Source organism: Prionailurus bengalensis, chromosome A2, assembly GCF_016509475.1.
Source record: "Prionailurus bengalensis isolate Pbe53 chromosome A2, Fcat_Pben_1.1_paternal_pri, whole genome shotgun sequence".
In the NCBI taxonomy this organism is placed as follows: Eukaryota; Metazoa; Chordata; class Mammalia; order Carnivora; family Felidae; genus Prionailurus; species Prionailurus bengalensis.
The window spans coordinates 33,628,403-33,653,459 of NC_057348.1; the positions used below are offsets into that span (position 1 = coordinate 33,628,403).

General features: G+C 46.6%; 1 protein-coding gene across 20 annotated transcripts in view; it reads right to left on the reverse strand.

The window, feature by feature from the left end:
* The window catches only part of MAGI1 (membrane associated guanylate kinase, WW and PDZ domain containing 1), a 643,266-nt gene extending 623,170 nt beyond the window's left edge, over nt 1-20,096 (reverse strand). For 15 of the 20 annotated variants that reach the window (XM_043587877.1, XM_043587876.1, XM_043587885.1 and 12 more), the window contains exon 1: nt 19,123-20,051. In XM_043587877.1, the coding sequence (XP_043443812.1) occupies nt 19,123-19,435 (313 nt within the window). In that variant the 5' untranslated portion in view covers nt 19,436-20,051. Of the gene's footprint in view, nt 1-19,122 lie in introns of all 20 variants that reach the window. The other 5 variants (XM_043587890.1, XM_043587870.1, XM_043587889.1 and 2 more) reach the window with 3 other exon arrangements.
* Nucleotides 20,097-25,057: the final 4,961 nt, after the last annotated feature.

The following is a 25,057-nucleotide window of genomic DNA, read 5'->3' on the forward strand; positions in this document are numbered from 1 at the left end:
TTTCTATAAGCAATTAAGTGTCTAGGGGCTCTACTTTGATACCATTCACAGCTGGAATAATCACCAGAAAACTTAACCAAACCAGACAGTTACCCCGGCATGAAGTTTATTGGAAAATGCCCATATGCATTTGCTCTCCTTCTATCTTTATACCAATCATTCCACAATTCTAAAGATCCAGGAATCATTTCATTGCTCGGTAATAGTTTGTAGCTTCCTACAGGGTGGTGACTAACTTCTACTTCCAGCAAGAAATTTAAGGGAAATGACATGAAGACATAAAGATAGTATAGAATGTGTTTCCATCAAAGCTGCTCTACATAATTTGGTCCAACAAATTCAGCTCCATAACATCTAACAGGAGGTGGCAGTGCCAAGAAAGAAGATTAAAACCCAGAGTGTTAAACAGAAGTGTTTTGAGTCAATTACGCAGTCAATTCGGCGCCTCCACGAACCTAAAATCAAAAGTTATCAGATTCAAAAGAGGAAAACTGACAAACTTAATGTAATAATAACTACCGTTTATTCAACGCTGCCTTTGCTCCATGCTTATGCTGGGAGCTTCACCGCGACGTTGCCCACGATCTTTGCAACAACCACACGAGATGTGTGTGCTTACGATCACTAAGTCACAGAGGTGAAATCGTGTACCCAAGGTCACCTGGCAAGTAAGCAGAGAGACTGGATTTGAACCGGCCCTTCTGAAACGCAAAGCCTGTGAGCCTGTAGCGTATGGCCTCCAACCCAGAAAGGCAGAAGGCTGGCCGGAGCAGAGCTGATGGGGGGACTGAAGCCCTCAAGACCAGATGACCAACACGCATACCCTTTGCAAACTGCTCTAAGTGCCACAGAGGTGAGGAGGAGACACTGTGGCAACGATCCCCCTGGGCAATCTAGTCCCCATCTTCAGAGCTGGAGAAGACACTGGGCAGGTGGCAGTCTTGAAAGCCCTGGGAAGTGTCAAGCTAAGCTATGAGAAAAGAAGAATGCAGACGGAGGAGGGCAAAGACACCAAGAAAACCTAACTGCACCTGCTTCTGAGGGCAGTAGGAAGGCAAAAGCCCAATAGAAAAGGGTGGAAACCACCTCGAAGTGTTCACGGACAGAAGAAAGGATCAACGTGGCCTAGCCACACAGTGGGATATTACGCAGCTTTTAAGAGGAAGGAGGTTCTGGCACACACACTACAACATGGACGAAGCTTGAGGGCTCAGTGTTGAGCGAAATATGCCTGCCACAAAAGGACAAATACTATATGGTTCCACCCACACGGGGCCGGATTTATCAAGACAGAAAGCAGAATGGCGGCTGCCAGGGGCTGGGAGAGAGTGGAGTGGGCAGGTACTATTCAATGGCAACAAAGCTCCAGTTGGAGAGGGCGAAGAAGTTCTGGACATGGATGGTGACTGCGCAACATGGTGAGTATCTGACGCCACTGAACACACTCTTAAAGGCTAAAACGGTAACTTCTACGTTATGTATTTTACCACAATTCTTCGAAAGTTGACTAGAATCTTGCCAGGTCCCTGGTGGGAGTCGTATCACCCCGAACCACGTGTGAGGAGCACGTTGTGTTCGTCAGTGCTGGAAGGTACAGACGCTTAGGTCTGGAGGACACAGAAGGACAAACAGAGGAACTCTGAGCTGCAAGAGGCCAGGCCTGCCGCAAGCCCCCTCCCCCAGGGCACAAAGACTGGGGCCTGCCAGAGTACCAGGAAGAGCACCCAGCTTCCAGCCTTCCCCAGACCATGCTCCAGAAGGTTCCATACTGCAAATTCACACAATGGTGCAGTGCAGTCTGAAGGGGATCCCATCACAAGCTACAAGACACAACCCCAGCACCCTAGTGAGGGCCTGGAACCTTTCCAAGCCGGAGGAAGCCCATCGCTCTCGCTTCATCAGCCGGGTGACCCGGCACCAGCAACAGCTTCTCAAGCATCGGTGTCCTCACCCAAAAAAATGGGAAGATGGTACACACACTTCAGAGCTCTGGCTGAGGATTAAAGATCAGGCACAGGTGGCCTTCAGAGCAAAGAGGGTCAAGCACTATTCTGCTGTTGTTGGCATCGTGGGTTTTAGTCTTCTTCCCCTGGTTTCCACTCCCATACTTGAAGCCCCACAGGCAGAGCACGTGAACAGGTGAGGAGGTGAGGCCTCAAGCGTCAGTGATCGGCTTAGGGATCGCAGGCCTCAGCCACTCAGCACACAGCATGAGGCATTCCTCTGGGCCTCTCTGTGCTCGGCTATAAATAAGCAGGCACACCACCCCCTTTTGCCACAGTCACCCATCTGCGAACGACACAAGTCGTCCTGAGGTCAGAGCCAGCACAACAAAGAGAGCAGCCCTGAAGGGATCAAGGCTGTCCCCTAACAGTTCTCCAGGCCTTGCTGGGATGGTGTTTCCCCAGGAGAGACACATTTTCTACTTTGAACAGAGTCACCAGACGGGGTAGGGGCAACTCTGAAGCAAATGAGGGAAACATGACCCACGTGCCCTGGGAAAAGGGTCTGATGCTGATCAAACCCTTCCTGAAGCACCTTCCTTCTTCCGCAACTGTTAGTTACATGCATCGGCTAATCCCCTTTGTTGTTAAAGCCCCTCGAGTTACTTTTTATTACTTGTACCCAAATGCAATAAGGTGATACAACGGTTTCTGTCACCCCAAGGTAACCCAAAGTCTCCCTCTCTGGATAAAATACTCAGCCTGAAATGATTGATTCCACCATCTAACACGTAAGGTGCTGGAGACAGAGCAGTCCACGGAAAAAGCATCATCCCAGCTCACGGAACATAGCTGTTCCACATAAAGTACTTTGGGAGAATCAGCACGTCTCCACACACTGAGGTTCTTTAAGAGAAATGTGATCAGTAAACACATGGACAAAAATGGTCAAAAAGCACTTAAAAAACTACTTATCCCGAACTTCCACATTTAACAAGCATCCACCCAAAGTGACACTCCAGCCTCTTCCTCTAGGAGCAGCTGGTTGTGACACCAAAGAACGATGAGTGTCCTCAGCATTTGTAATGGCACTGTCTCCCATGCTGTTCAGTCTGGTAGACACTAGCCATATGAGGCTGCTGAGAGGTAGATTTAAATTAATTATAGCAAGCGTAGGGGCACCTGGCTGGCTCAGTCGGTTAAGCATCCGACTTCGGTTCGGGCCATGATCACGGTTCATGGGTTCGAGCCCCGCCTCGGGCTCAGGCTCTGGGCTGACAGCTTGGAGCCTAGAGCCTGCTTTGGATTTTGTGTCTCCCTTTCTCTCTGCTCCTCCCCTACTCATTCTCTCATTCTCTTTCTCTCCCCCACCCCCAAAATAAATAAACATTAAAAAACTTTTTTAATAAATAAAATTTAAAAATGAAACAGCAAGTACAGTGCTACAGAAGAGGTCTCTCTAAATTATCAGGCTAATGCGGGATTCCCAAAGCAAGAAAACGACCTCTCCCCAATACACACACACACACCCAGGGTTTGCCCCTAGAAGAACTTTGAGCTCAAATAACTCCATTAGCCCTTGTATTCTTGACTCCCTTCCCCAACCAATGCGCATTCGAATGCAGAATGGGGTCTGTGACCGTCATTTATTAGGTAACTGGAATTGAAAAGCCTGGCGTTTTATAAAGAGCCAGGAGCCTCAGACTTTGGACTTCCCACAACCAGCCAGAACTTTCTTAAACACTGTGGACTCATAGGGCCCACCCCCCAGAACTCTGACTGCATAGGTCTGGACTGAGGCCTAGTAATCCCCACATTGAATAAGCACCCTGGGTGATTCGAAATCAGTTGGCAGTTCTGTGGACCATTCTTCAGAGTTGGGGCATCCAAACTCCACTAGGCAGGAAGACATGACTCCGAACCACTCAGGAAGTCAACCCCAGATGCTCAAAGCCTGAAAACTCTCCCAGGTAATTCTGATGCATCTTCTATTCACCCAAACCCAATTTGTGGGCCGCTGTTTCCAAAGCTGATCATTTTCTCCAAGCAGCTCTGCCCGCAAGCTGTTAGCAGCCATCAGGTGAATATAAGTGCCTGGTAACAGGTGCACAGGGCTATAAACTCCACCCCCACCCCCCACAGGCTTTTCTGGATGCCTCTGTTCCTCAGGAATTCAGGCAACAGGGTGACTCACCAGATTTTATTAAACCACCACGATAGGCTCCTACCACCAAAAAAGACTCCAATAGTAAAAAACAACTATCATTCCCATTAATGCCTTCTTCCCACAATCATCTTCCTTAGAGATAATTATTTCACATAGAATAGCTCGAGCTTATGTTATTTTTTTTTTTTTTTAAGTAACCTCTACCCGCAACGTGGGGCTCGAACTCACGACCCAAAACAGAGTTGCATGCTCTACTGAATGAGCCGGCCAGGCGCCCCTTGAGCTTACATTTTTTGGTAAAATGTATCAGAAACTCATTCACATTGCTTAAGAAAGCTAGGCCTTTCTTCCTTAGGGCAGTATTCTCCCACACTTCAGAGAGACAGAAATAGGCAATACCTATATGAATATTTCCTTTGCTGGGCATCCGATCTCTCTGACTATTCTCTTATAAATAACGATATAGGGGCGCCTGGGTGGCGCAGTCGGTTAAGCGTCCGACTTCAGCCAGGTCACAATCTCGCGGTCCGTGAGTTCGAGCCCCGTGTCAGGCTCTGGGCTGATGGCTCAGAGCCTGGAGCCTGTTTCCGATTCTGTGTCTCCCTCTCTCTCTGCCCCTCCCCCGTTCATGCTCTGTCTCTCTCTGTCCCAAAAATAAATGAAAAACGTTGGAAAAAAAAAAAAGCTTGACGTTTAAAAATAAATAAATAACGATATAAACATAGATAACACATCGATGTTGAGGTAACACTCTGTGCTTTTCATATACACTGTGGAGGTGCCTAACTATGTCTGTGCACTATGGTCTCATTCAGCCTGGCTAGAGACTCTTCTTCCCTTTACCAAAGACCAAAGCTCAGGAATTGTATCAAGGATCACCTGGCCTAAAACACCATGGAATATAAGCTTTTCCAGCTACATCTTAATCTTGAGCTTTAAAAAAATTTTTTTAATGTTTATTTATTATTTTGAAAGAGAGAGAGAGAAAGAGCACAAGCAGGGGAGAGGCAGACAGAGAGGGAGACACAGAATCCGAAGCAGGCTCCAGGCTCAGAGCTGTCAGCACAGAGCCATACGCAGGGCTGGAACTCACGAGCTGTGAGATCATGACCTGACCTGAAGCACACACTTAACCAGCTGAGCGACCCAGGCGGCCCTAATTTGAGCATTTTAAAGCAGAAAGGAATCCAAATTTCATGCCAACTTGGGGGAATTCTGGGTGCCCCAAAAGCTGTTATCATAACCAAGGAATTGGATCAGGGCATATAGCAGCCTCAAGACGAAAACTCTCCTTACTTCTTTTTTTTTTTTTTAAGTGTATTTATTTAGTTTGGAGGCGGGGAGGGGCAGAGGGAGGGAGAGAGAGAATCCCAAGCAGGCTCTGTTCTATCAGCACAGCCCAACTCAAGACTTGAGCCATGCAATCATGACCTGAGCCGAAATCAAGAGTCAGACAGACACTTGGGGGGCCTGGTTGGCTCGGTGGTTAAGTGTCTGCCTTCAGCTCAGGTCGTGATCCCATGGTTCGTGGGTTTCAGCCCGGAAATGGGCTGTGTGCTGACAGCTCAGAGCCTGGAGCCTGCTTCCGATTCTATGTCTCCCTCTCTTGCCCTCCCCCACTCAACTCTGTCTCAAAAATAAACATTTTTTAAAAATTAAAAAAAAAAAAAAGAGAGACACTCAACCGGCTAAGCCACCCAGCCCCTCTCCTTAGTTCCGTCTCACCTCTCAAGCCCTGGATTACACAGACAATCTCCTACCTAAGATTTGAATTCCTACACAGTCTATTAGAATGTTCTTATTCTGAATCGGGTATGAAGAGAGGGAAGGGGATGAGGGAAGGAGAGAAAAGAAACAATACTCCAAGTCGAAACCTAGCAAAATGTGAATTCCATGTCGGGCTTTTGCTGCCCACTTCAGTTTTCGTTTCATAGAGGTCTTTTCTTCCTTGGCTCCTTGACAGAAAAACCGCATTGACTAAACTTGCAATCTGAATTACCTAAGTCCCTTTCCCCATCCTCACACAGCAAGCCTGATGTGACATGAATTATGCAATGCAGGACAATCCACTGCGCCGGCAGAAAAGCAACTGAAAGGCTGCCTTCATTTTCAAAACCCAAAATTCTACCATATAGCCCTGGCCCTGCAGAACAGATGCCCGCTGGTCTTAGAGCCTAATCATGTTCTGAAAGCATCTACCCTTGGGGTAAAGGTCAGGGTCCTGATTTCTCTGCAGAATGTCCAAGAGAAGTGTGTCATTGGGGACGATCCTGCTATCTTTAAAACCTATGCGGTACACATAAAATTCATTTATTTCTTTTTATTTGTAAGGCCACACATATCACAGTAAAATCCCCTCAGAGCAGAGAGCGTATCCCATTCCCAGTATACATCCATGTAAATGTCATCGTCGAGATGCCATTTTGCACCCCGTTCAAAGGCGTGGTAGACCAGGACTCTAAGACAAAATATGCCACCAATTATGATCAGCTGTCAAAATATACCCTCTCCCCAGCTCGTCACAACTAGAACAGGGGAGCTGTCCCCAGCTGGGCCTCCAATAAACATAAGCAGACTAGAGTGACAAACTGGACCACTTCTGGAACTTAGTACTCACTTCAACACACATTTATTGACCCTCACTGTGATTTGGTCACTATCCGGGGCCCTGAAAATACAGACAGGAACAAGAAATGAGATGATGGCTCTTCAAGTGAAAGAGACACAAATACATAACCGACGGGCTGCAAACTTGTCACCGGGACCAAATATGGCTCCCAGATGTGTTTTGTTTGCTTCATCCATGCTTTTGGACCAACGTTTTTAAATTGTCAAAGTTCTTTTTTTAACAATTCAAGCTTTTAGATGCTCTTGAAAATGAAAAATCTGGCAACGCTGGGCCAACAATGCCACATTGTCAGCAACAGGCTGACGCTAAGTAGTAACTGCTCCCTCGGAACCAAGTGTGTCCTTCCAGTTTACCCCAGGTCCCCACCAGTCCCAAAAGCCCTTTGAAATATCTACTCAGCATTTGCGTCTGTGATGACTAGTATTAAATAGAAAAAAAATCTAGAACTGGGCAGTATGTGTCATAACTGAGGTAAGTGAGGAAGTACAGGACTCTCACATACAGGCGCCAAGGATAGAAGTTGATATGCTGTCTGAAGAGCAACGATGGTGGGTATTAAGTCATAAGAAGATAGGGGCACCAGGTGGGTGCGGTAAGCGTACCACTTCCGCTCAGGTCAAGATCTCACAGTCTGTGGGTTCAAGCCCCACGTCGGGCTCCGTACTGACAGCCCAGAGCCTGGAATCTGCATCGGATTCCTGTGTCTCCCTCTGTCTCTGCCCCTCCCCTGTGTATGCTTGCTCTCTCTCTCTCTCTCTCTCTCAAAAATAAACATCTTAAAAAGAGTTTAAAAGTAATAAGATAAAATTCATGTGAGCCAAGAGTTCTAAACATCTGTACCAAGAAAAAATCTGAAGTCCACATTTTTTACATTTTTTAATGTAAATATAACGATATTCACCAAAGTGCTGTGTAAAATACAAAGAGAAAACTACCTAAATTTCAATGTTCATCCTCCAAGCATGGTTTAATATAGCACAGCCTGAAATGGTTCTACAGCCACTGAAATGACAAAATACATATATGTGTAGTATATAGAAAAAACATCTATGATATTTAGGCACCAAAAAAAAAAATTCATAAAACAGCATGTGTTGTATTATCCAATTTTCATAAGAAAAAGAACCTCTCAAAAAAAATACCAGAAAAAAGTGTGTGTGTGTGTATAAAAATAGAGTATTAACACATATTTCTGAGTGTAATTACAGACAATGTAGATATGTTTTCCTTTCATATTCACCTCTTTCTGTATTGTACACACTGTTTAAGTGAGGAAAAAAATAAATTTCACAGAGAAAAGAAACATAAGCTGTGGAAGCACAAACCAACTATGAACAGTGATTGACAGTCATACTAGGTCACAATAATATTTGAGTATTTATAAGATTAGAAACCAAAACCTGGATGCCTATGCTTGGGTTGAGAAAAAATCCACACGCGCTAACACCAAGGAAAGTTCTTTTTTAACAACCTGATCCGGAGTTTTGAATTCTTAACCAAGCCACACAGACTTAAACAGGCTGATAGCTGGAGGAGGAAAGGAGCCTGCGCTCCCTATCAGATGTAAATTCTAACGCTCAGCCAAGAATCCAGGTGGTAAAATCCTGACTCTATTTAAATCAAGCCAAAGAGATGCCTTCCGTGGCCACATTACATAAGCCACAGGCTCCATCACTGCACACATCTGGTCAGAATCAAGGCCCTCTAAGACCTTCAACACAATTAATTCAATATTTTCTCTACAGTTCAAAATGCTACAACAACTGGCAGGGAACCATCTTAAATCATCATGGAAAAGTCAGACATATGGCTAAGTATATTTAATATGCCTTAAAAATAAGCCACGGATTTTCTAGCCAACAAGATCTCAGGCAAGAATCTTTATTTATTTAAAAGTTATGCCCACTCGTTACCCTCAAAAGAATGCAACTGAACAGATATTTCACCCACCTACAGAGGGCAGAGATTACAAACAGACAGAAAACAGGGATGCTGCCTTCAGGAATTCAAGAAACACACAATCCAGCATGGCAGACCGACAGGCAAATCTGCAATTATAAGACACGGTGGTCTTGAAATCAAGATGTATGTGGAGGGAGAAAAGAGAGCTCAGAGGAGGAAGGAATCAGCAGTGTTGGTGAGGGAGAACAGGCAGGCAAGTAAGTAGAAGAACTTGACCATATGGAGCGGCACACTCGGTGTCCCGGCCCACAAACACTTTGGGAATCCATTTTCATTTCTAGGACTATCCCCAGTGGGGTCAACAGATGCGCTGTAACGCCCTCAGGTGGTAAGGGCACAACCCGAAAGAGGCGCATCCACAATGACCCCCACAGTAGAAGGACACAGGGGCTCCTGGCTACGAAGTCAACACATTCCTAGTGTGTAAACCCAGGATGAGAATTTTGGAAACGGGTAGATCTGAGCTTGAATCTTATCTGTGTCAGTGGCGGCTGGGGTGGGGGGGGGGGGGGGGGGGGGGGGGGGGGGGGGGGGGGGGGGGGGGGGGGGGGGGGGGGGGGGGGGGGGGGGGGGGGGGGGGGGGGGGGGGGGGGGGGGGGGGGGGGGGGAGGATAAGTTACTTGACCTCTCCAGCTCATTTCCTCGAGGCTAAAATGAGAATGGCATCATCTCCCTCAGCAAAACCCTTACCTGGGTCTCAGCAACCTATCAGAAGGTCAATAAATTAATAGTTATGATTAGTTTACTGCTCACAATTCAGATTCCCAGTCTCAACCCTGAAGTCATACATTAGAGCAGCGTTTCTCAACTTCAGCCTTATGGCCATTTGGGGCTGGATAATTCTCTCTTGGGGAGAGTGGGAGGAGGGCTGAATTGCACACTGTGGGATGTTCAGCAGGCTCCCTGGCCTCTCCTCCCTAACTGCCAGCAGCAATCCCACATCTCGAGTTATAACAACCAAGTATGTTTCCAGGCATTGCCAAATGTCCCCTGAGAAGCAAAACCACCCCCAGTTTTAAACCACTGCTTTAGAGGAACTCACTGAAGGGTGTCCGTTTCTCAACTGAAAAGCATCATGGTTGCTATTTTGTAGATAATTCTGGTAAACACTGCCTGTATGCCAAGCAGGGGACTAAGTGTTCTGCGTACGTCTACCCATTTAATCCTCAAAAACAGCCGATAAGGCAGCTATTATTCTCATTTTCAACTGGGAGTACTGAGGTTCTGGGAGGTTAACATGCCCATGGTTGCTCAGCTGGGAAGTGACAGAACCTGGATTTGAACCCAACCAGTCTGACTCTAAACCCTTATAACCCCAAGTCCCACTGCTGCCCTCGCATTCCTGATTTGAGAACCCAGATACAGTGCCAGGAAGATCAGAGGACCTCAGTGTCAAGTTCTCAAAGACCATTCTCCCTGGGACCCCCAGGAAATAGAAAAAGGACTTCTTCCTCTATACCTATACGCAACCAGGACCTAATGACAGTAATTAAATCAGCTTGTCACTGGTGAGGTCCAGGGTTTCCTTCTTACTTGTCTGGACTAATCCAACCACAGCCCTTTCCAAAAAGTGGCATCTGAATCATGCAGAAAAAATCAGGGCTTTTTTTCTAGACTTTAAAAAGCTCTCCAGGAAACTATACCACAACTATCTCTCAAGAGATTCTTTCTTCTCTCTGGACTGTTTTCAAAGGAGGAATATTCAAACAGTAACAGAAGCCAACATTTACAGAGCACACACTATGTGCCAGGGCCTATGCCATGTGGATTCCTTAAACCTCCTCATTTTATTCTTCATTCTTCCATCAACCCTAGGAAGTAGGTATCATTATGGTCCCCATTTTCAGATGGGAAAATCCTGGCGCAAAGAGATGAAACACCTTGCCCTGATTCACCTAGCCAGTAAATTTAATAATCTGGCTTCTAATCCAGGCCAGCTTAAATCCAAAATCTACACAGCTACAATACGTCAATAAATTGATATGCCTGGGTTTTATTACAAGCAGCATTGGTGTCCTGTTACCACTGTAACTAGCAATAATTCTGAAACGTGGCTTATAACCAGCGCATAATTGCGTTTTAGTTGCACCATCACACCACCGTCCATAAAGAGGGCTTCAAGTCTTGTCTCACGATAGGCTGAAAGATTGGCCTTATTGTGGAAAACATAACTGTGCCCCATTAAAGAGCACACAAAGGCCTCGGATGGCCATAATGGTAGGGCTGACACCTTAGCATGGAGAAAATAATTCTCCCATGTACTTCTTTCTCTTGACAATGGAGGTGGTAACACATAGCTAACCGTGCCGGGAAGAACCTCTCACAGTCCATTTGAGGATGAGAGAGTTTGCAAAGTTCCCAGACATACTCAATATGGTGCTGCCAGAAACCCTTGACACGAAGACCAACTGAAAATGGTCATCAATGCCATCTTCAAGAATGTTCCTGGTGGCACCTGGGTGGCTTGGTTAAGTATCCAACTCGTGATTTCAACTCAGGTCATGATCTCACAGCTCAGGAGACAGAGCCTCGCATTGGGCACTGTGCTGACAGCATGGAGCCTGCTTGGGATTCTCTCCCTCTCTCTCTGCCCGTCCCCTGCTTGTGCACATGCACTCTCTCTCTCAAAAAATAAGTAGATAGATGATAGATAGGTAGATGCATAGATAGACAGAGAGATAAAAATTTAAAAAAAAGAATCCTGGATCAATCATCTAAGCTCTACTTGGCCACATCCGCAGCCTACAAATGACAAACCTTGATCAAGGTTGATGCGACCCATCACAAATTACCCACATGGTCAGAGACTATCAAATATGGGAATTTTCAGAGGCAACCGAGCTCAGGAGAGATTGATTCTAGTTCTCAATTTGCCAGTGGATGTTCAACAAATACTTGAGCACCTACTACGTACCAGGCACTATTTTCGGTACTAGGAATATAGCAGTGAACAAATCGAGAACATCCCTGCCCTCTGAGAACTTCTATTCTAGGAGAGACAAAATCAGGATTTACTTATCTTGAAATGATCTATGTAAAATGGAGTGGAATAAAGCAGAAAAAGGTTATGGGGAGTGACAAGTAGCGTGGAGTTAAGGCTTTCAATAATGTGGGCAAAGGAGGTGTCACTGAGAAGGTGATATGTGGTAAAAACTTGAAATTCATGAGGGAGCAAGCCTTCTAGATGTCAAGGTGGGGACTAGGAGGCCATGGATGGGGAGAGACAAGACATGGCATAGGCCAGATCACGGGGGACCTTGTGAGTCACTGTGAGGACGTCGGTTTTCACTCTGAGATAAGGATGACAGAAATGATTATAAGTAATGGATTACTCTGTTCTTCAATTACTTAGCCATAAAAAGAGAAGATGATTATTTAATCATAAAATGTTCAAATTCCATCTCCTAATGTTGCTACATGCCTTCAGAAAGGTTAGCATCCAGAACACGATGGACTCAACACAGGACACTTGATGATAAACCAGACATCCATATGATAGGCGTGTCCTTGATATCACGGGGGTTTGTTTGTGGAAACACCAAAACAAATTCACAAGAAATACGGTATCAATGCAGACATCCATAGGGGTGCAGTATAGCAAAGCTCCAGTGTTTACGAGGGATTTTTCAAGGTTATTGATCTCACACAGAAGCTGCATAAAGATAGGCGAAAATGCCATAACCCACTTTTTTAGGATGTGAATGTCAGCCCTTAACCAATTTGACAGCCTTTATTCTCAGTGTATACAAAAATCAGTATATCCTGTTACACATATATACAAACTCAAGGAAGGGACCACTAACATCAGAGACCGGTGTTTTGCATTAAATAACCATCGTTTATAAAGCAACATCCTTCATGTAAACCCTTGTGGTAAGGAGATGTCAGAATGTTTTCTCTTATAAACCACTTAATTCCCCTTGGTGGATATCATCAATTCTGCCATCTGAAACCAGCTGGGTAATGAATGCCAACAAATGCAGTGAGCCAACTGTATGCCATTGCCTCATAAGGTCAAGTTAATCTATTTTTAAATAATATAGCCATTGGCAAAGGATGGCCACTGGAAACAATGGACAAGTTGGGTCGCCTGTCCTTGCATTATTTTTTCATAAAAGCTGTGGAATGTTCCACAGTGTAACCTAAAAATATCCTTCAGAGAGTGGTCTTTTAGCACGGAGAATAAAAAGATTGATTTTGAAAGTTTAAGTTAAAAAAAAAAAAGACATATAAACACAAAGCACAATTTAAGAGCAAGAGAGGACAAAAATCAGACTGTTTTCTGCAGCAATGATCTGATTTGCTGTTGCCTGGAAAAATTGTACACAGGGACAATGCAACAAGAAAACAGAGGTAAGGTCATTCTTATGGATGCTGACACACAGCAGATCCCACATCAACAGAAAACTGAAAAGCCCCCCATCATCCTGTCTGCTCAGTATCTGAAATTTCACTTCTTAAACTCCAGTGAAAGTCAATAGGCAGGAACACTTCAGGGTAATTCATTAAACTTGTGGGTCAATACAAATTATGAGACACAGGGAATCAGCTGATTGGAAGATCTGGTAATGGGAAAAAAAAAAACGTATCAGGGTCTTAAATCAGAAGAAATAAAAGATGAATAGAGAATAAAAGGGGAAAGATGTAGACGGCCTAGTCTACATAAAAGACCACCTAGTCTTGCCATACAAATAACAAGCAACAAAGGAAAATCCATTCATGCGTCCAACAAATTTTAGTGAGCACCTAGGATTTGCCCAGGTACTATTTTAGGCCCTGAGAAACAGCAGGGTGAACAAGTGAGGCAACCGTGTTTTACATCCTAGGGGGAGGCGAGGCAGACAATAAAAAGACACAAGGGGAGTCTGGCTGGCTCAGCTGGTAATATCTGTGACTCTTGATCTCGGGATCAGGAGCTCAACCAACCGCCTGCTGGGCACAGAGATCACTTTAACATAAATAAAAATGTTAACAAAAGAAGAAACAGAAGATGATGCGAACCTGTGACAAGGCCATGAAGTCACAAAACAGGATGAGGGGATGGCATGAGACTCCAGAGCCATCTTATACAGGGTCAGTGATGTGCTAGGACCAGCTCACACCGACCCTGGAGAACCAATTACATGCATCTCTTCCGAACTCAGGCCACAGATCTGGGGCTTGTCTCCACGGCAGCCGGTTATGAAACATTTAGCAGCACACGACCTGACACAAAGGAAAAGAATCAATCTTGTGACCATCTGGGGGGAAGAGAAAGCAAACCCAGGGACCCTGGAGCAGAATTCACGGGACAAGAAGACAGGCAGGCCACTGTCTCAAAATGAGAATCATTTCGTTACCGAGCTGTTGTAGTATATCCCAATTGGTCAAAATAAACACACAACATCAAAACAAAACACAAAAAGGCACAAAGAACTATTTTCAATTGCATGCGGTCATAATTCCCTCATGACAGTGAGGGAAAGGGGCCGGTGGCGGCGGTGTGGTTTTTAAGTTGTGTCTTATTTATTGTCTCCATTCTGTCTAAATTGTGGACAGTTTCGGCTTCTGGGTAATTTGCAAAGCCACAAACTTCACCTACGAAAATATGTAAGCATGACCTATAATGTGACCAGTTTGGGAAACTACAATCACACCATTTTCAACTTTTGGAGTCTGGGTTATTCATGGGATTGCAGCATTTTATGAGTGCAAAGGACATCCACGGCGCACCCGTTTATTTTGGGCACAAAAGAAAGAAGAGGGGCACCTGGGTGGCTCAGTCCGTTAAGCACCTGACTCTTGGTTTCAGCCCAGGTCATGACCTCATGGTTTGTGAGTTCGAGCCCCACATCGGGCTCCGCACTCACAGGGCTCCACGATGACAGTGCAGAGCCTGCTTGGGATTCTTTCTCTCTCCCTCTCTTTCTGCTCCTCTCTCTCTCTCTCAAAATAAACAGACTTACAAAAAAAAAAAAAAAAGGAAAAGAAAAAATGAAGAAACTTACACCCAAAGAAGGTGATTTGCCAGGCTGGCAGAGCCTGTTCTGGGAGCCCAGGACACCTGTGTCCTACACCATATGCTCAGGGTTAGTCTGTACCTTAGGGCATTGAGTCTCAAAAGTGAGCCTCAGAATCACCTGAGGGCTTGTTAACAACTGCCCCGTTGGCCCCGCCTCCTGAGGTTCAGAATCAGTAGGAAATTAGCACATCTAACCAGTTCCCAAGTGAGGCCACGGCCACTGGTCTGGAGGCCCTACTGGCCCACCGATGGAGCAGTTAGAAGCATGGGCTTTTGGAATCCAACACGGTTGAGTTCCAGCTCTACTTCGGCTACTTGTATGACCCTCGGAAAGGCTACCCAAACTCTGGACCTCAGTTTCTGACATCTGATTCCAGTTGTGAGGAATAAAAGACAAAATGTTCACAGAGTACTAGCTTAGCCAAGGACCGGGCACATTCTAAAGCAAGTGCTTACCTTGTATCCGATAGCAAAGTATCCTTAATTACCTTATTTTCTTTTTCCACATACACTAGAATTCAAAAGACAGGGACAATTAAAGACTGGCAAAAATGTGGAGCGACTGGAATATTTCTGGCATCTCAATTCATAATAGCCAAAAAGGATCAATAGCCCAAATGTTTACTGACAAGCAAAAATATTTTAAAAACTGGTATGTACAGGAACTCCTGGGTGACTCAGTGAGTTAAGTGTCCGACTCTTCATTTCAGCTCAGGTCATGATTTCACACTTTGTGGGTTCAAGCCCCGTGTCAGGCTCCCACACTGAAAGTGCAGAGCCTGCTTGAGATTATATATATATATATACACACACACACATACATATATATGTATATGCATATATATATATGTGTGTGTATATGTGTGTGTGTGTATGTATATATATATATATATATATATATATATATATATATATGAAAAAAAACCCTGGTATATACACATAACTACAATGGAATACTACTCAACAATAAAAAAGAACAATGAGGGGCACTGGACTGGCTCAGTCAGTAGAACATTTAACTCTTGATCTGGGGTTGTGAGTTCGAGCCCCACATTAGGTGGAGAGATTACTTAAAATCTTTTAAAAAGAGGAAGAAGGAGGAGGAGGAGGAAAAGAAGAATGATACACACAATATGAAATCTCCAAAATATTTTGTTCAGCAAAAAAAAAAAAGCCCAACACCAAAGAGTCTGTAGAGCTTTAGTTCATTGATAGGAACTTCAATAATAATAATAAAAAAAAACTTATCCATGGTAAAAGAAATAGGACAGCCTTTGCCTCTGGAGGAAGTGTGGGGAATGGACTGGAAAGGGGCAAGAGGGAAATTTGTGAGGTAATGGGAATATTCTAGATCTTGATTTGAGTGAACATAAAATAAACATATACATTTGTCAAAACTCACCGAACTACATAGTGAAGATCTATGCATTTCACTACAGATGAACATAATATATACTTACAAAGCATAACAAGTATATACATGCTATATTATAGATACAAAATAACACACTGTATATAACATAGACAGGTATCCATACATTTTTTTTAAGCACCTTGTAACAAAAGACTGTCTCCTCCATCTAAAATGAACCAAGTCCAAGCTGGTAGACCCATGGAGCTTGGTTCCTTCAAAATTCAGTCCTGCTTCATATAATACCATTTGCTACAGACTATTTTAGTCTGTGCATCTTTCCAGGGAGCTGCCATGAAATAGAAACAGAATTTTCTCCCACAGGAAGACCGTGACATTTCCATACAGATGGCACCCAAAGTGCCCTGTGTCCCTGGGAGTGGCTAGCTCAGGGTGTGGAAAAAAGTAACATTTTCCTTTACCACGTACCAAGGATGAGCCTACCTAATATGATTCAAACACAGTAATGAAGACATAGTAAGAGCAATTCTGTCGCAGAATTTAAATCATATTCTCGCCATGAAGGGGAACAGAAGATTAGTGAAATGCTCTCCAGTGCCATGTTTCTGTAATGAAGATGTTGAAAGAACTGTACCCACGTAATTATTACATAAAATAGCTTTCACACTGCAATGGATTCCATCCACATCTTAATGCTATCTTGAGTAGAACAAGTAGATTTACACACACACACACACACACACACACACACACACACCTGCTATGAACAGTACTGTGCAGCACATAGAATGGTTCTAGATGAAGGGAAATAACATTTGGTGACAGAACAGTTTCCTTTCAATCCAGAGGTGTCTGATTTCAAACACACTTGATTATCTGACCAATCCTTCCTTAGTTCCATGGTGAGACAGCCTGGCATTAAGTCTCTTGATCTTTGATGACTGGTGGACAGAGGGTCAGCCACATGCATCATCTTGCACATTAAAAACAAGGCCCCACATAGGACCCACTAGGCAGATAATAGATGGGTAGGTACCCCTGCCTTTCCTCCAACCCTTTCTCCAAAATGCTGACACCTGTAGCTGTTCCCACCAACTGCTTTGACACAGTGTTTTCTCTATAGTTCTATCAAGTCCTAACAATCCCGGTACAGGCATTAAGTTCATAATCCAGGTTCCTAGCGCTAAAAGCTAGACTGAGAATAACTGGTCAAAGTGAATTAAACATAATATATCTTCTTTATTGGGCACTTACTATGTGCCAGGCACTGCTCTGCACACTTTCCACTTACCATCTTATGTAATACCCAAACAAACGCCAGTTTACAGATGAGGACACACTCTCAGGGGAAGGAGGTGTTAGACCTCAAGCAAAGCCTGGGGAGATGCACAATGAATAAGGCACAGTCTCTCCCCAGTAAGCTTGCCACCTAGTATGGAAATGAGGAGGGGCCTAACTCATAGATCAGAGTAAGTAAAAAACTACAAAGTACACATTTAGGGGAGTCCAAAGGAAGAAGGGTTTGTTCAGCTTGGCAGGACGCTGGAGGGCTTCTTGGAGGAGGTGTCCAAGTGAAAGATGAAGACATAAATGGAGGGAGCTTTCTATAAATGTCAGTCCATCGCTCCCCAAACTACCAAAAGGCCTGACAATTCCTTCTGTCCCCCTCCTCTGTTTCATCTGGAACGGGCCTGCTTCCAAGGATCTGCTCAGCTCAGCCCAGCCCAGCCTTCCTTTCCTTTAACACATTCCTCCAGCTGCCACGTGCCCTTCCAGGCCCGCAGCACATATGGGAACTTTTCACCACGCTCAACTTTGCCACCTCCTCTGGTGCTTTCATGCGGGAGAACCTATGTCATGGCACTCGGTGGTGCAAGGGATACTTTAAGGGAATCAATTCCTTCTCGGTTGGACTGATGCAAGGATAACCCCTTGCCAGCACTAAACTCAGGCAGGAGGGATTCCCCACCACTAGCAACCATCAAAAAAGTTGGCTTCTGAGAGAGGAATCTGCCTTCATTCCCTCCCCAGAAAACAAGCCCCCCAGTCCAGGAGGGTCATATCCACCCCCACCCCACCCCCCCATCCCCCGCCCCGGCCCCACCTCTTTCTCCTAGTGCTTAAGGCTTGCATTGACTGAAACCCTCACTTCTGGTATCTGTGTGACCTTGGGCAAATAACTTATGCAATATCAGTCCCAGTTTCCTTATCTGTAACATGGGGTTTATAAAAACAACCCGATCACAGAATTGTCAGTCAGAGCAAAATAGCCCAAGGAAAGCATTCAACACAGAGCCTGGCACGTAGTAAGCTAACAGTGAATAGTAGCCACCATTATCATCATCAACAATGATGGTGGTGGCGGAGAAGGCAGCATAAACTTGGGCCAGATTCGCGCAGACAGAAATACTCCTTCTTCCCCCCCCCCCCCCCACCCCCCACGCCTGGGGCTGGGCCACACGGTGGAGACACATGCGTCATCCAGCTCTGGGGTGAATGCAGGATCTTCAGGAGGCGGGCATAGGAACCGCAGGGCGGTCACGCCCCAGCCCACCTGGAGGGATGCCCTGGGGAAGATTTCCCGACGGAGGTGGTCAGTAACCACAGACCCCTCTTCTCGTTCGTACCCATTCTCCGGGTCTGGCAACAGATAAGTAGCAAAAGAACGCAGCGGCAGCGCCTGCTGCATCACTCCTCCGAGAAGCCTGGAGACCGTCCACTTTGCCCCTGACTCGGTTTCCCAAGCCTCCTCGCGCAGACAAGCCGCGCTGTACTCGGTGGCTGAGATAACAGGTTGGCAAACCGGGCCTGGGAAAAGTCTCTCCGCTGCCCGGAGGAAACCCAGCCCCCTCTTTCCAACGCAGGTGGGCAAACAATCCACAACCTCTCAACAACTTTGCTCATTTCACCACGACAGGGCGCACGACCCCAACTTCCCCTCCAAGCTGCGCTCGGAGGAGGAACGCGGGAAATCGAGATGCGGCGGGGGGCTCTCCGCAGGCCGCTCCCCGTTTTGCGGGCGCCTCCGGGAGGCGCGTCCCGTCTTACCTTGTCTGACGGCTTTGAAGGTGACGGCCTCCTTGCAGCTGTCGATGACTCCCAGCACGTCATAGCGGGGCAAGCCGGACACCCGGATCCCCTGCACCTCCAGAAGCAGCTCCCCCTCGCCCAGCCAAGGGCCCTCGCCGCCGCCGGGAAGCCCCGCCGCCTCGGCCGCGGCCACCGCTCCGACATACGGAAACTCCCCGTTCTCCGCGCCCCCCAGCACCGTCACCCCCAGCTCGCCCTGGGGTCCCCGTCTCACGGTGCATTCGTGAACCTTGCTAGTCCAGTGGTTCTTCTTCTGGATCACTCTCGACATGATGGGCTGTTACACCCCTCCTCCCCCCCACAAAAAAATAATAAATGAGAGACAGGTGCCCCCCACAGCACAAGCCCCCAGGCCCCCCCGCTGGTTCATGGGAGGGACATCTCCCCCCAAATAACGCAACGGGAGGGAGAAACTTGGCAGCCTCGCTCCCCTGCACACACTCGCTCACTCAAGCCATCATAAAACAAACTTTCTGGTCTTCCCCGCGAGCCCTGCACAGGCGCCCGCGAGCTTTGTTTGCATTCCGGTGCTTCTCGGTCCACGTTCCGGCGCCCGACCGTTCTCTCCGGGACCAGAGTCCACTCTGCGCCGCTCGGGTTATTTTTTTTCCTTCCTTCCTTCCTTTCTTGCCTCTTAGAAACGCGGTGTCTTCTCTTTTCCTCCCGCCTGGCTCGCCTTCCCTCGCTGGCGGGCTGTTCCTGAGGGTGAGGGAAGCCCTTCCAGACAGTTGCTGGGAGCCCTGGAGAAGCGGTAGCCGAGCGGGGGTTGGGGGGGACAGGAGGGAAGTGCCTGCGGCCCCTTTAAGCAGATACAAAGGCTCGGCTTGTTTTGTTACAGTTCATTCTATTCCGCGCCGCCGAGCGCAGCGGCCGGCGAGAGGAGACGCGCGCGCATGCGCCCCGCGGCCGCCTGCCGGCCGGCCCGCCCCACCTCTCCTTCCCGAAGGGAGAGATTCCAGTGTGCTTCCCGTTGGGTCCTAAAACCGATCTTGAAGACGGCAACTCACCCCCCTCCACGCACCCTTCTTATTCCTCCTTTCCTTGCCTTGCCCTAGAGTCAGCCAATCACTTGGGGCTAGGGGGACGCGCACGTGTTTTACTCCGACTGTTTGCAACTTTTCAAGTACGGGCAACCTGGCTTTGGCATTTTAAACCCATTTCAAACAGGTGGGGGTTGGGGAGGCTCACACACTCACCCTCGCGCTCACACTCACGCACACACGCACGCACTCACGCCTGCCTAAGCCTCCTCGCCGCCCTCGGCCAGTGGCTGGCCACGCTGTCGGTCACCCTGCCGGGCTCGTCCACCCCCGCCCCTCACCCCCCCACACACCGCCCCGAGGCAGTTCAGTACCCCAGAGCCCGACGAGACCCGGAGTCGCGCGTCTGCTCCCTGCCTGCCTGCGCCCGCCGGTTCGGGTCCTGGAGCTGGGACTGCCAGTGTCTCTGCGGCCCTGGGTCCCCTGGCCGCCCACCTAGGATCCCTGTGAACTTTAGGATCCCCTTAAACTTTGGAGCCAACTTTTTAAGCCACGGGGAAAACTATAGGCAAGGGAATGGAGCCAACTGGCTGGAGGGGCTTCAGGTCTTCAACCTGAAAGGGGTCTAGCTTTTTAACTGCCTTTTCAGCAAAGACTTCTGGAGCCAGTCATCTGTTCCAGGCTCAGGTTCCTGGCTGAGCCGAGAATCCTTCGGACCCGCCCTGGGGCCAGGAGATTAGGATCACCCCCGGATCTGCGATCTGCACCCGCGCCCAGACGCCTGCGGGGGCGGGGGCTGCACAGCCATCTCTCGGAATTCACAACCCGGGGATCGGTGCCGCCCTGGGGTGGGGACCGAGCGAGTGCCTTGCCTCCGCTAGGTTTCGGAATGATCTCGGAGGCTGCAGACAGAATACCCTGCACCGGGAACGCTGCCCTCCCCAAATACCGTCCCCCCCCCCCCCCCCGGAGAGTCTCCCAAGCCATCTCTTTTCCTTGCTGATTTAGGACATACATGTTCGTCTTTGGTCACAGAAGAGATACCAAGTGTTAAACAAGGGAGGGGAGTAGATGGGACACAGAAAGGCTGGGATGCCGCAGTGGTTGGGGTTGAGAACCAGACTATGGTGTTTAGATTCCCACCCATCCAATTTCTATGTGACTTTGAGCAAGCTCCCTGACCCCTCAGAGCCTTCATTTCTCCCCTGTCACGTAAGTATAACAATAACTTACAAGGTTCTTGGGAGTATTACATGAGAGAACACTTGTTAAGTGCCTAGCTTGTAAACTGAATACTTGTAAAGAGGCTTATAATAAAAACTTATATTAGTAGTAGTTGTATTTGGAAAAACAATTAGGAAATCATTTGGGGTCTCCAGTTAGATGTTGATGATAATTCCTTCTCTTTCCTCTAAAGCTTAAGATATATGGGCACACATTTAAATATTTTTAAAGTAGTTTGTAGAGTGCTATTCTAAGCTAATAAAAATAAGAGAAGAATGTTGATGCTTCTTTCCTGAGACATCCAGAACTGAAAATCCCATTGGCTAGCATTTGTGAAAGAGGGAAGCAGCCAATTTTTCTTGGCTCTTCTTGGTGAGGGAAACTTCATCTCCAGCCTCTTTTCAAAGAAGCCATCCGTTTGTCTTAAACTTAACGGGATCAAAATGAGTGGGAGCTTCAAAACTTTATTCCCAAGCCCAAACACAGATCCAGCCAATCAGAATCTCAGAGGATGAGCCGTGTCCTCTGGACTTGTAAGGTTAAGTGGTGTTGGTATACAACCCTGAGGGCCACAGGTGCAGCACCTTGATTTCCTCAGCATTTTTTTACAGCACAGAACCTTTTGGAGAACAAACCTAAGGTCCACATCTTCCTCTAGAGTGTAAGCTCCAGGAGGACAGGGAACTTCGGCAGTTTGGTTTACTGATCTGTCCCAGAACAATGCCTTGTAGTTCCCAATGCCTTCGGTTCCCAGAACAATGCCTTGTACCTAATTAATGCTCAAGTATTTGTTGAATGAATCTCCCCACAAAAACGCACATTTTTGCATACCACCAGAAAGTGGAGTCACAGATGCCCCTACAAATCACTAGTAAGCCGGACCTTGTGTGTTTCCCCTGTTCCCCTCTCCATCTTCTAGTAGTCTGCTTGCTTGCTAAGAATTTCCCCACCTGCCTAGTTCCCTACCACCCCATGCAACTCTCACTGGCATCTGGAGCAGTCTACAGGAAGGGTGTCCTGCAGGTCCTGTCCCTGCAGTGGTATCGTCTTCCCTCTCGAGGATTCCAGGTGTCCCTGCAGTTGAGAAGGAAAAGGACTGGAAATTTGGCACAATTCAGATTTCAGATGTGGGATACCCCCAGGAAAAGAAGGGATACCTGAGGCTACAGAGGGCAGAATGGAGAGAGGTAGAGAGAGACACATTATAAATCCAGCAGCATAAAAGAAATAATTCAAACCTCCAAAGCAGCTAAAACCACCAGTTTCCAGGTACTAAGTTTCTGATGTTCCCAAGCTTTATGTGCCTCCTCTGACCCTATCTACTCTGTTACACCCAGTCCAGTTCCTGTGTCCCTGTGCGGAAGTAAATTCAGGGCAGAAATCATATCTATCCTATCCAAACTTTTGAGTCCTCAGCACCTAAATCCATGCCTTGCTTGGATTGTGTACCATACCTACTTGCTGAATGAGTACATGAATGCATGGATAAAGTGTGACATTAAACTGGGGTACCTGCCTGGCTCAGTCAGTAGAGCATGTGACTCTTGATCTCAGGGTTGTGAGGTCAAGCCCCACACTGCTGTAGAGATTACTAAAAAAAAAAAAAAAAAAATTTGAGACGTTAAACTGTATGTGATTTCTAACACAAAACCCATTTAGATTTGGTGGCTAGAATGAAGGTATTTATAGATCGTTTTCTTGAAAGAACTCAAAGTTATCTCATCTTGAGGTAGATTTTTTTTGGATAGATGTAAAGTGAGAGCCTAGTGTTCTGGCTTCTTTCGTTTATGCTATGGACTTTGACTTTGGCAATACATTCCAATGGAGAAAATAAGACCACAAAATATCTAACTTTGAGACTTACTAAATGTGCCAGGATCATTATGTGCATCACTTTATTTAATCATCATAACAATGGTGTGAGGCAGGTATGACTTTGATTTTACAAGAGTGAGCTCGATTTCACAATTGAGGAACATGACCTTGATTTTACATGAATGACCTTGATTTTCAAGTGAGGAACGTGAAGCAAGTAAAGAAACTTGCTCCCAAGCATGGCAGTGACAAAGCTAGAATAGATATGAACCCAGAGGCATGACCCAAAGTCCATGCTCAGAACCACGGCGCTGTGAGAATGTAGGATGTGGATGTGGTCATCTGCCACTTAGCCTATTCGGATAATAGCATTTTGGGGGTTCCTCAATCTGTCACAAAGTGTGTGCACGCTAATTAGGTCACCCTGCTCTCTCTTCCCTTTAATCTGATGGAATACAGTGTTCCTCTTTGGAATCCAATCTCCTGTCCCCCCCATCCATTGACTCAACGTGACTACCGTACTGGAATGTACAGAGGAGTAATTTGCAAGCATTTCTAAATTGTTTGGAGGTCTGTGGGCTGTGGTACAGGTGATGTGCCAAACACACTTTTACTGTTATTGCATAAGCGTTTCAACAATGAACTGTTAATAAACACGGTAGATTCAGATGAGAAGTAAACTGTAACACAATAAACTCTACCCAAATTAAGGTCTTATTTTCATATAACCAATTCCACTAAAGGGAAGAGAACAAAAAAATCCCACAAATATAAAATGTGCATTTCTTTTCTCTCTCCCAAATGCATTTCTTCCCAAAGTTTCCCGGTTGTGATTACAGAAATGTATCACTGCGGTCTAAAGTGGTATTTCACGGGGCGCCTGGGTGGCTCTGTCAGTTGAGTGTCCGACTTCGGCTCAGGTCACGATCTCACAGTCCGTGAGTTCGAGCCCCGCATCGGGCTCTGGGCTGATGGCTCAGAGCCTGGAGCCTGCTTCCCATTCTGCGTCTCCCTCTCTCTCTGACCCTCCCCGTTCATGCTCTGTCTCTCTCTGTCTCAAAAATAAATAAACGTGGGGCGCCTGGGTGGCGCAGTCGGTTAAGCGTCCGACTTCAGCCAGGTCACGATCTCGCGGTCCGTGAGTTCGAGCCCCGCGTCGGGCTCTGGGCTGATGGCTCAGAGCCTGGAGCCTGTTTCCGATTCTGTGTCTCCCTCTCTCTCTGCCCCTCCCCCGTTCATGCTCTGTCTCTCTCTGTCCCAAAAATAAATAAACGTTGAAAAATAAATAAACGTTAAAAAAAATTTATTTTTTTTCAACTTTTTTTTTTTTTTTTAGGACAGAGAGAGACAGAGCATGAACGGGGGAGGGGCAGAGAGAGAGGGAGACACAGAATCGGAAACAGGCTCCAGGCTCTGAGCCATCAGCCCAGAGCCCGACGCGGGGCTCGAACTCACGGACCGCGAGATCGTGACCTGGCTGAAGTCGGACGCTTAACCGACTGCGCCACCCAGGCGCCCCAGAAAAAAAAAAAAATTTAAAATAAAGTGGCATTTCACTTCATTTTTCTGAAAACGTGAGGAGAGAAAATGAGTTGGTCAGCTGTGTGGCAGAGGAAGACATATAAATTGATTACCTTTTAATTCCTGGAGAACGCCTTCAAAGCGCATAAATTATAGGTATCAGGATAAATACTCTGTATTTAATAAGGTAACTGACTCCATACAGGTGATTTGGAGCAGAAGACCAGCAGAGGAGATTGAAGCCTTTAGTTGAGAAAGAAGGAAAATGTCCACGAGGGCCATTCTCCTAGTCATCCATGGGAGGCACTTTTATGATTTACTTGATAACTTGTTCTTTCTTAAACAGGGAGGCA